The sequence below is a fragment of the Callospermophilus lateralis genome, chromosome 11 (assembly GCF_048772815.1).
Source record: "Callospermophilus lateralis isolate mCalLat2 chromosome 11, mCalLat2.hap1, whole genome shotgun sequence".
In the NCBI taxonomy this organism is placed as follows: Eukaryota; Metazoa; Chordata; class Mammalia; order Rodentia; family Sciuridae; genus Callospermophilus; species Callospermophilus lateralis.
The window spans coordinates 11055695-11068377 of NC_135315.1; the positions used below are offsets into that span (position 1 = coordinate 11055695).

Consider the following 12683-nt stretch of genomic DNA (forward strand, 5'->3'; position numbering starts at 1 on the left):
AGAGTGTTCGAATATCAGGCAGGGAAAATGTACTTTCATACTGAGTATGAAAGTGCATGTGGAATCTAAAGGAATTATTAATTCTAAGTTCATTGAGACATAGACTGTCTCAAAATTTTTTTAAAAAATAGAATATATAGAACTAAAAAGTTTAGACTTTAAGAAGTTATTAAGGTTTTGTTTATGTATTTATTGAAAGTTGACTGACAGAAGAGAATGCCAAGAAACTGAATTGGGCAATGGTGCAAAATTGTTTGGAAATAGTTGACCCTGGAAAAAATGACACAGTGGTTTAGGATAATATTGATAAAGACAGAACAGACAAAATAAAAGTCCATCTTGAGAAGCAGACAAGAGAAGGTGGTTTTGGAGACAAGAAATAACGATGGGACAGGCAGGAATTTTCAGCCATTTGAAAAAGAGACTTCAGAGATGAGTGGGAAATGATTTGGCTTTGGAGCCCAGGGGACCGAGAAAATGTTGTGACTACAGAAATTGGAAATGGGATGGGAAAAGTTTCACAGTGTAGAGGGTCTGAAGGTTGGTGATATGCCAAGTGGCTGTGCTTCAGATAAAGGAAGGAAAGCCGGACTGAAATGGAGAAAGAGGTGGACACTGGTGAGAGGATTTAAACAATAATCAGAAGATTTCATAGGCCTGAACGCAATGTCCGAGGCATGAGTAGACAGAAAAGACCAAATGTAAGTACACAGGAACCTTCTCACTTTAGAAAGAAGAAAAAAAAAAAAAGAGGAAAGGGCATGATTCAAATGTTTATTAGTACTTATAATTTATTTCTATTATTATAACCATGATCCTCTCAAACCTAATGTTATGGTTTCCATATGAGGTGTGTCCTCAAAGCTCCTGTACCAATGTGGAAATGTTCAGAAGTAAAATGATCCGATCATGGCAGCCTTAATTCTAAATTCATTGAAACATAAAATGTCTCAAAAATTTTTAAAAAAGATATTAGAATACATAGAACTAAAAAGTTTGGACTGTCAGAAGATATTAAGGTTTTATTTATTGAAAATTGACTGATAGATGAGAATGCCAAGAAACTGAATTGGGCAATGGTGCAAAATTGTTTGGAAATAGTTGACACTGGAAAGAATGAAAACAGTGGATTAATCCACTTCATAGATACATAATTTGAAAGCACTACTACTGCACTGAGTGGTAACTATGGGCAGGCTGGTCATGAGTAGAGGGTGGGTCAATGGGATCATACCTGGAAGAGTTCACCTTCCCTGCAACTCCTTCCCCTTTCTCTCTCTGGCCCCTGAGCTGAGTAGCTTTCCTCCATCAGTCCTTTCCACCATGATGTTCTGCTTATTCTTGGACCCAGAGCAATGGACTCGGACTCCCATGGACTGAATCTCTGAAACCATGAGCTAAAATAAACTTTTCCTCCTCTAAGCTATTCATGTCAGGTATTTTGGTCACAGTGACTAAAAACTGACTAACACGTCTAATAATCTACAGAAACTGCTACTGATTATTCTTTTATGTTTTTCTCCACATAGGTTATTCCTTTTTGGGATTAGCTTTATCCCTCAACTTTTGGAACATCTGTTTTATGAGTTATATAATAAAAGTTACTCTTGGGGACTGTCTCCAAATATGTACTTCCTTTCACCAGGACAACAACCACAAGATCCTTTGACTCTTTTACTGGTCATCAATAAAACAGGTGAACACAGGGCTAAAACGGAACTTGTAAATGTTGTTCTTGTTAAGACATTCCTTGGGGGAGAAACTTGAAGAAAAAAAAAATTTCTGCATGTTTTAGAAAATACTTGTAAAACTGAACAGAAAATTAATTGAAAATTAAAGATACAAGATTGGAGAGTTTGTTTCAAAACCATATTTTGAAGTCCACTTAAATGGTCATTTCACAGAGCAACCAAGGGGGGTTTAGGGAGGCAAATCATTGACGGAAGTTTTGAGATATTTCTGTGTCATTTTGTAAATATTTGCATTGCTTGACTTGGGGGAAAAAAGGTCAGTTCCAAGTTTGTAAGAAGATAGAAGATGAACAGCTTCAAGGATCGTGGTGTTAGTAATTAGTATTTTTGTGTGTGTATTGCTGGAGATCAAACCCAGGGACTTACACATGCTAAGCAAAGACTCTACCACCAAGCCATATTCAGCCTATTACTTAGTTAGTATTTTTACCCTAATAGAAATTATAAGTAACATTCTAGGTATTAGGTAAAGAAATTTTATTATTTCCATAATAGCAGAAGAGGTTTATACAGTAGCCCCAATTCTGCTTTTAAGAAAATCTGAAGACAGTCATCATTGTGGTATGCTTTTAGTGATGCCGTTTGGTTTTGTTTTCTTTTTGTTGTGATGGATTGTTGTTTAGTTTCATTTTTGTGTCCTTTGACCTTTCCCTTACGGTAGGGTCAAGCATTGAGAACTTCATACAGTCACTGAGACGACAGGACATAGCTTTGGAGGTGGATGCCTTCGGAACTAGAAATGGCACGGACGAGCCATTCTATAATGGCGCAATCACTGTGTTAGGGGATGAAAAGGTGAGTTAGGATCTGGTTGCTTATTTTTACCAAAGATAGATTTGAGAATACAATTTGAATAATTCAAGTGAATGAATTCCCCAAGAGGTCAATTTGACACAAATGTGGTAGGACTCATTTTCATACAAGTTAGGGGACAATTATTTGATTGCAGCCTCCAATATAACAGTACACAATTAACTATTATAATAGTGATTTGTTTAAATTTTACCAGTGGGATTGCCTTTCAGTCATTAATTTAAATCTTATTCTCAGTTGGAACTGAGAACAACTGCCCAATTTATACTTGACCTTTACTCTTCAGTCTGCAAAACGTCTGTATCCCTTACTCATTGTATTACTTGACTAGACCGTGCAGGAATTTGAGTTAGAGATCCCAATCATGTCACATGGGTGAATCACTGCTGTTATGTGTCATAAAGTTCGACCATTTGTAACTTGTCATATTTAATTTTCAGGAGTAATTTTTATGCCAAAAATGAACTAAATCATCTTTAATTAAACTAGTCTTTGATGGGTATTATGTTAGTTTCTAGAGATCCCAGAAAAACATTTTTTTAAATGCCACTTAAATCATAAATATTGCTTTAGGTAATGAAGGTTAGATACTTGATTTAATTATCATTGCAAAAACACATTTTTAATGCTTGTCTATATTTTGGGAGATATACTTAATTAATTTTTTTCTTTGAGGAATAAATAACCACATTATTATATGTATGTATACATATGTATAAATGTTATGTCATTTTAAAAGAGGTTTTATGTGCATGTTCAGTATTTGTGAAGATGTATACTTTCAATGCAGCTACCTGTCTGCCTCCCACTTTCCAAGTATCCACATAATTATTACTTGTAAAACAAATAAATTGCCTTTGAATATAAAATCTCTGGCCACTAGCAAGTGAAGTTGCATTTTGAAGCTTTACGGTGTCATTAAAAACCATTTGAGGTATTTTTTCTTTTGTGCAATTTTAGGCATAAATAGCCACAAGGTTGATGTTAAGCTGGGTAGAAACCAAAGTCATGGATTCATTTACATATATTAGGAATTACTTAAGTTACATAGGTGATGGTGATATTAATCATGCTGTGGCTTTACTACATTGCCTATTATAACTTTGCTACATTATTTACTACCACATTAACTAATTAATTTTGCATTTACTCTTTGAAGACTTAGGAATATTCATTATATTTTAGGATCACAGATTTTCAATAGCATGTAATACCAAAAGGCTGAATTGCTTTCCTGTCCTCATGGATATTATTAGCAATGGGCTACTTGGAATCTTTAATTCTTCAGAGCGCATTCAGACTGATAGAAGCACATTTTATGAAGTAAGTATAATATTATCTCACTGATGCTGACCCATGAGAAGTTTTCAGGAAAAGTCCTTGAAATACAGAAATAACATCATGTTGATTTTATGAACCTATTCTTAAATAAGTTTGTTTTATATATAAATCATTATATATATGTTAATAGAGTGTTTAGTAATTATTATAAAACATTAAAATCTTATTCATTACTTTGGTAAATGAAGCAATAAAAATACAGTTAATTTGGGAAAAGATATTTATGATTTTTGGTCTTAGATCTTGTCACTATTCAGTGGGACATAGTTAAAACAACTGATGTCTTGATTCAAGTCATTTTAAGAACAATTGATAAAATGTGTAATGTAGAAAATTACAGGTGCTTAATAAATTATTCTTATTTTTGCTGTTAACATTATTTTCCTTTGGAAGGAAGTTTCCACTAAAAAACATACAGCTTTGCTAGATTAGAGGATGAGCTGAGTTAGGGTAAGGTTCATAGGAACAGTTTTTGTTTCTTTCCTTTTTTTTAATGGAAACTTTTTATTATGTAAAGTTTTAAACATACACATAATAGTGCAATGTACATATAAACAAGCCTCAATTATTTAAACACGTGTGTGGACTATCTTTCTCCAAGTTCCATTACTTTTCTGACATTCATGTACTTGTTTATTGCTGCCAGGTCCACAGAGGCATTCGGATTTACTATTTCTGCATTATGCTGAACCAGGGGAATGACTCATTGTAAATGTTGAATTGAACAGATTTAACACCAATTTCTGAAAGTAGCAAAATATCCCCTTCATTGATGGTCCCCAATCTCTGTTTTCTGCTAAAACCTCAGCCTTATTGGTATATATCAATGTTAGTAACACTGTAATCGTGCGTCAGTGAGCAAGGGGTTTCATGCCTGTTTTACAAGTTAGTAACTGTGGGACCTTATCTAATTCATACCATCTGGTTGAGCTTGCTTCTTCAAAAGTACATCAGGAAACATGTTCAAAATGTCCAAATTACTACAACACAGGGCTAGAAATGGATGTGAATGAGAAGTTGCAAAGAGGAGCTTTGGAAGTGTTCATTCACTTATTTACTGATGGAGTTAAGACTGCACATAGGAACTGGATGTCCGGTTGCTATTGGTCACCCTGATCTGCATGATTTCAGGAGCAGATGACTTCCGAGTACCAGTACCTGAGCGGCTCCTTCTTCTGGTTACCAGTGGTCGCATGTTTCATTCCTTACATCGCGATGAGCAGCATCGGAGACTACAAAGTAAGAGGAGTCAACACAGTCCTCCAGTCCTTGTAATGTCTAGAGAATCCCCTTAGACTTTTATGGCCAGAGCTTTACCCAGAGGTAGTACATCTAATCTATGTTCTTGATACAATGAATAATCAACCATTTCAATAACAGTTGTCCAAGTATGAAGAAAATGTTATTTTCCTTAAACATAAGACCTCACGAAGAGCAGTTTAGGAAATATCGCCAGCCCACAGGGAATAACAACTTTCAACTCTGTCACTTATGGTTTTATTTACGCCTGCTGCCTCCTGACCTAATCATTTCCCCTCTCTTAATGGTGGTTTCCACTTTCTACTTGGTGGTAAAGTTATGACTCACCACAGCACTTTGACATTATTAAAAAAACAAAAAAAGATTATGCCTTTTAAGTGTCATTTTTTTATGATGCTTTTATATAAAAATTCAAGAAGCCTATGATGGTCTTTCTCCCTCTCTGTGGTACTTTCATTGGCTCTGAAAGAGCCATTTCCCATCTCCAGCCCTTGGTGTCATCACCTGGTGCTTGGCACCGAGACTTGTGACTGTTCTGGAGAAGCCTTTGATGGGCCTGCATTTAATCTTCATTTATTCTGCTCCTAAACTGTCCCCGTCTTTAGCAACTTCTTTCATAAGAAACACTGAATACTCTTCTACCTTCTCTTCATTCACCATTTTCTTTCTACTGGTCTTGTCCATCTTTCTCATCCCCTACTTAACCTCCCCCCCCTTTTTTTTCTTAAGTCTGGGTTTAAATCCTGACTCTTCCATTATTAAGCAGTGTGGATTTTGAAAGTTTCTTAGTCACTCTCTGCCTTAGTTTATCACTTATAAAATGCATAATCCTGGCATCTATTTGAAATAGGTTTCTGTATGTGGTGAAATAATTCCTATGTGTCACTCAGAAGAATACCTAGCCTAGAGTGGCTTCCCCCTAAGTGTTAGCGCTTGATGTTCAAATGTTCAGGATTTAGTCCTGGGGCTCTTTTTAGTTATGTCCACAATTCTCAACTTCCATGTATACAATAGCCAACTTGATATTTTCACACAGATAAATAATTGATATTTCAAATACGGGTAAAAAAAAATTTCATTTCCTCACCAGATCTGCTCTTCTCCTAACCTTCCTGTCTCAGCAAATGGGATGATTGTTTATAATTACTCTGGCATGAAATTTTGAAGTAATCTTTGTTTCTCTTTGTCCTTGAGCTCCTTATCCAATCCATCAGTGAATCCTTTAAGTACTATTTCACAAATGGTTGTATTCAATCCACCCATTTCCTTCTGTCTCCATGGTTTATCCTAGTTTAAATCATCATCATTCCTTACCTGGACCACTGCAGTAGCTACCCATTTGCAATCAATTCTTTTCACACAACAAGAGTGAGCATTCATTTGTTTAAATAACATCATCTCATTATTTTATTTAACAACTTCTTGTAGCTTCTTTTGGAAGCAAGAATTAAATTCCAATTATTTATGATGTCTGACAGAGCCCTGCATCCTCTCTCCTATAATTTCTCCACTTTCCTCATTGCAGTCTCCTTCTCTGCCTATTCCATCCTTCCTTCCAGTTCTTAAATACGCCAATATCATTTGGCCATTCTTTCTAGCGCCATCTTTCCCCCTTGTTGTTCATATAGCTGACTTCTTGTCACCCAGATCTCCAAACAAACATTACTTTGGCGAAACCCCATCCCTCCTTATTCAAATAGATACCCCATCACTTCCATATGACCTCATTTAAAAAATCTGCGCATGGCATATGTTGCTCTCTGAATCTTTTCTCCTTTACTTGTTAACTGTCTCCTCCTCACTAGGAATAACCATCATCGAAGCAGAAATATTTTTCTCTAAATCCTCTATTGTTTCTCATCTCTGTAATTAATGGGTTACTTTTAATTCTCTTACTCTTGCCTGAAATCTAGGAGCTATTCCTGCTAGGGTTGCCAGATTTAGAAAATAAAATTATAGTTACCCAGCTGAATTTCAAAATCAGATAAATTAATAATTTAATAATTAATAATATTACGTAATAATTAATTTAATAAATGAATAATTTCTTATTATACATATGTTCCCAATATTGCATGGGACATACTTATACTCAAAATTTTATTTATTTAAAATTTAATGGACAACCTCAGGATACTGACACCTCTCCCTCCAACCCCAATCTCTTTCCTTCATAGCCAGTTGATAATATTTACTTTCAAAAAATATCCTGAATCTGTGTTTTTCTCCATCTCTTTGAAGCCCTAGTCAAAACGACCACCATTATCTTCGGCATAAATACAACTGCCTCCATATCATAATATTCTTCTCCTTCTCCATTTTCTGTGCAGCGTGACAATAATTCCTTAGAAACACAAGCTGATGTAAGTTAATTTCCTGCCTGGAATCCCATCAGTGGATTCTCACTATACTAAGGAGCAACAATGTAATCCTTGCCCTTCTGTACAGCCATGGTGATTTGGACCCAAGTGGATCTTTCTATTCCAACCTGATGCCACTATTGCTTTGCTAACTGTGCTCCAGCCATGCCCAAGGCAACCTTTGCCCACTGCAAGGCCTTCTCTCTGCCTGAAGTGCTTCCAACCTGTTACTAGGTAGCCCTATGTATCGTCCAGATGGCACTCATATATCACTTCACAAGGGAACCCTCTCTGACTTTACTCCATATTTTATCTCATTTATCTATACATTTATGTATTATCTATACATTTATCTATACATTTTTAGCTATGTGGCTATTGCTATACCAATTTGCTTATTGCCTTTTTTGCCCTTTTGCCTGTAACTTAAATTCCACGAGAGCCTCATGACCAAGACAAAGCCAGCCACATGGTACAAACCCTATTAATATATATTAAACAAATTAATGAATAGGAAACAACAGCTTTCCGACAATATCCCCTAACTCTCATTTGATTTCCTGTCTCCTCCTTTCAGATGCACAGAATATTTACTTGTGTTCCATTTTTTCCTAATAAATTTCACTATACAGACTCAATTTTAGATTTAAAGTTTCAATCGTTTTTATGGTTTATTTTTTAAATAGCCCAAATGACATTTTTTTAAGACTCATGTTATGAAGAATCACTATAACCATGTGACTGGAAATGGGTCACAGTATCAAAATTCACTCACTAGTTTTTACAATGTAATAATGAAAAATATGATTTACTTAAGGACCAGGAGTACAGTGTTTTAAAGGAAGTCTTGATCATGCCAACCTAAGGAGCCTTTTTTAAATGAAATTAACTACTTAGATGACTATTTCTTAGGCTGCAAATAAAGTGCCAATTATAAATCATTGTTTATATTCAGAATAAATCTTAAGAATCTTATGGGCAATCTTACCCACTTCTGTTGAACCTTTGTGCAATTTGCAAATCTTCATGTCAAAGAAAAAAGTAGCTTTGGAAAGAAAGGAAGAGTCATCTTCTCACTGAGGCAAGGCTCACTTCTTGGTGGATTGTCAGCCTCTTGTGTTGGTGCCTGTTTCCTTTGGACTCTGAAATCATAATGTGGCTGGTGGTATTATATAAATTATATAATAGAAGCATGAGCCATTTGCAAACCAGAAAAATAATTATCAAAATAATATAGCAAATATGAATTACTTTGTGACTATATGTTTATAATTTATCTAGTCTCTAGGGAAGAATAGAAGTACTTTGGATTAGACAAAGGGGAATGAAGGGAAGGGAGGGGGAATGGGAACAGGAAAGACAGTAGAATGAATCGGACATTACTTTCCTATGTGCATATAAGAATACACAAGCAATGTAATTCCACATCATGTACAACCACAAAAATGGGAAGTTATATTCCACATATGTATAATCCATTAAAATACATTCTATTGTCATGTATAACTAGTAAAAACAAATTTAAAAAATAAAGAGAAAAACAATTTACCTAGTCTCAACTCTTCTGTATCTGTTGATGATTCTTCTGTTTCTTTACCAGAGAAAAGTTCATTCCCAGCTCTGGATTTCCGGCCTCTACCCTTCTGCTTACTGGTTTGGACAGGCACTGGTGGACATTCCCCTGTACATTTTGATTCTCCTTATAATGCAAATAATGGATTATGTATTTAGCCCAGAGGAGATTATAATTATAATTCAAAACCTATCAATTCAAGTAAGTAGCAAAAGTTAAGAAATAGTTTTTGTTAGACTATATCTTATAAATGCACTAACATTATTGATTTTAAACCAAAGAACTTCAAATTATCTAAGCTATAGTTTTGGAAAGTTGACAGATACATACGATTATTTTTCTAAATAGTATTTACCTTTCCCAACCTAAATATTTCCATTTTCAGGTCCTGTGCAGTATTGGATATGTCTCATCTCTTGTTTTCTTGACATATGTGATCTCATTCATTTTTCGCAATGGCAGAAAAAATAGCGGGCTTTGGTCATTTTTCTTCTTAATCGTAAGTATGCAAATACTGTTAATTGCTTGACTTTTAACCATCTTTACATAAATCCAGGAGTATACATTTTAATCTTCGTACTAACTAGAATGGCAGATAAATATTGCTGTCTATGAAATTCTAACTGCTCTAAGATAATCGGATATATATAGAATGTGCTGCATGTGAGTATACAGACCATCTGTGAATGATGACCCACCCCAACGTGTTTCCAGAGCTAGAGACTCCCCTGAGCAAGATTTCTCACCCCTAACAGTTCAGTTGATGTCACTGAATATTTGTAAGGAGATTCAATGATCCTGATCTGAAATATAATCGTCTCCTCAAGCCTATTTTTCATTGCCTTTTAATAGGTTACGTTATTGCTAAAAAAAAAAAAAAATCCATCCACCCAACAAATTGCTCATATCAAAATTCAGGAATAATCTTTATTTCCTCTCTGTCTCTTCCTGCATCCCATCCACATGCACGTTGCCCAGTCTGTTCAGTGGGCGCCATCCTTCCCACTACATCCGTTGTCTAAGCTTTCCTCATGTCTCATCTGGAGTACTGCAACCAGCCTGGAACCGCTCTGTTTCTACTCTTGCTTCCTGTGCATTATTCTCCACATATTAACCAACGTGGTCTTTTAAAAATAATTTTTCATTGAAGAGTGTATCTTACATTCAGAAAAGCACACATATTTTAAGCACACAAAAATATTTAAAGTAAGCACTGCCATAAAACCACCAGACACATCGAGAAATAAAACATTACTAGGACCCTAGAAGACCTCATCCCCCATTCTAAATTTTTTCTTTATTTAAAAAAAATCATTATTCATAGTTTTAAATTCATACGTTAGCCTGTTTCTGAACTTAATAAAAATGGAATCATGTAGAATGCACTAAGTATTTGCTCTTAAACCACAGTGTCTTTTAGAATTGACTTGCTGAAAATTATCATAATAGTTCATTTCTTCCCATGCTGTTATATTCATGATGCTTATGCTTCAACTCATTTATGCATTGTTGCTGTACATTCAAGTACTGTTAGAACTGTTTTGTACTGTTAAAACTAACACTGCCATTAATTTTCATATATGTGTTTTTGTTCTCATGTATTCATGTATGTTTATTTTGAAATATAAACCTAGTAGTGGAATTATTAGATCTGCATTTACATGTTCAATTTTACTAGACCTGGACAAACATCTTTTTGAAATGGTTGTATTATCAGGAGGGTATGGAAAGTGCAGGGAATGATGTGTGGGATACTTCACATCATCACATATTTGTCAATATTTGGAAGAAGCCAAAAATGAAATACAATGAGTAAATACAAATTTTAGAATAAGAAAAAAAGAGAGTGATTTCTAGATTGGGTTAAAAAAATAACATACAGCTAGCTATATATTGCTCACAAAATACCCAGTCATGGGCGATGACTAAACAGGCATTTATTTTTTAATAGAAGAACTTAGAGATAGATATACAAGTAATAGATACAGTAGAATTCAATATCAAAAGTATTAAATAAGAAAAAAATGAACATATTTACAAAATGGTAAAACCCATGAAGAAGATAATAGACTCATATTTTGTTTAGCAAATAATAAAGAATGGCAAAGTACATAACAATTATCTCTAAAGACAGAAGTATAATTTAGATCACTTGTTTCAGAACAGAAAGATCTGGTGGCAAAAAAAAAAATGAGCCATTATATAGAGACTTAAACACAACACAAGTTGAAATTGATTAGATAAACAGACAAGGATATCTTTGTTAGTAGAAACACATAAATAAAACTGGGGTAGAAATGTGATGGCCAAGGAAAGGAACCACTGACTTAGAATGATTAACCCCACCTCCATCCTCTACAAACAATTCCAATGAGGGCAAGTTAGCTGATAAGATACTGGAAGGTGTCTCTAATTAATGAATTAGAGATACTGCTGAATTGAGAACCCAAGCAAAGGCAAATAATAATAATAATAATAATAATAATAATAATAATAATAACCCTTAGGAGAAGAACTCCTTATCTTGAGGAAAGTGAATGTTGGGACTTGCTAATTTATAGGCTCTGAACTGAATTGGGGTAATGTCCAAAGTCTAAGAGTGTGCCCACTCTCTGAGAATGAGATGCACTGCCTACTGGTAAATGAAAACTGATGCCAAACATGGACATGACTCACAGAAGAAAGTACAAAAGCTGTGCAAGGCCCAACCTGAGCACATTGCATCCATCCATGCCCCCAGGCTTCAAAGATGTGGAGAGAAAGCAACACCCTTCATTACATTATTGCTCAGAGGGAAAGATAAGTAGATGTTGGTGGCGAAAGAAAGGGTATTCAGAAGAAATCATAAATACTATATAAAGATCTGGACCAAACATCAGTACAATTACAGAACTGTGAGTGAATTCTGAAAAAGGCTGACATCTAATTACAGATGGGGACGGAGATAATCCCCATGATTCAAAAACAATGACCAAAAAAACCCTGAAAAATAGACACAAAGACAAAGCCAATACAACAAAAAAAATAATTTATGTTTTTCACGTCATGAATTTGTTAGGTATATGTATGCATAACTTTTAATGAGATAATTAAATCTATATATACGAAGTTATAATAGAAGGAAATGCCCTCTAACATAAGAAAGAACTGATATGGATGATTGAATACTCATTAAGATATGAATCTTCAAAGTAAAGGCACCTCAAAAATAAAAGGAAACCAACCAGAAGAAATATAAAAAATTTGAGCTACCCCCAGAGTTTCCTCCCACAATTCTGTCAGTTTTCATATCTTTGATGGGAAGTAAAGGATATTCCTCTTCTCCAAAATCAGATCTACCCAATTTATAGTTCTAGGAAAGATTTGACACATTCAAATAGGAACTCAAGGATTGAAGCTTCTAATAAGCTATTCTTTTTAAAAGAAGACCACACAAAAATCTGCACATAGATGTTATAGCAGTACTATTCAGTGTGGCCAAAATATGGAAGCAACCAAGGCATCCAAGATGGTGACTGGATACACTGTGGTCCATCCAGAAAACTCTAAAAAAACATGGACTGTCAAGCCATGAAAAGACATGAA

General features: G+C 34.8%; 1 protein-coding gene across 3 annotated transcripts in view; it reads left to right on the forward strand.

The window, feature by feature from the left end:
• Positions 1-12683, forward strand: part of LOC143410339 (ATP-binding cassette sub-family A member 9-like) — a 73894-nt gene that overhangs the window by 38398 nt on the left and 22813 nt on the right. For all 3 annotated transcript variants that reach the window (XR_013092720.2, XR_013092719.2, XM_076871146.2), the window contains exons 20-25: positions 1530-1696; positions 2413-2546; positions 3750-3887; positions 5037-5144; positions 9126-9299; positions 9484-9597. Coding sequence is in view for 1 of the 3 variants with exons in the window: in XM_076871146.2 (XP_076727261.1) it covers positions 1530-1696; positions 2413-2546; positions 3750-3887; positions 5037-5144; positions 9126-9299; positions 9484-9597 (835 nt within the window). In the remaining 2 variants the exon portion in view is untranslated. The remainder of the gene's footprint in view (positions 1-1529; positions 1697-2412; positions 2547-3749; positions 3888-5036; positions 5145-9125; positions 9300-9483; positions 9598-12683) is intronic.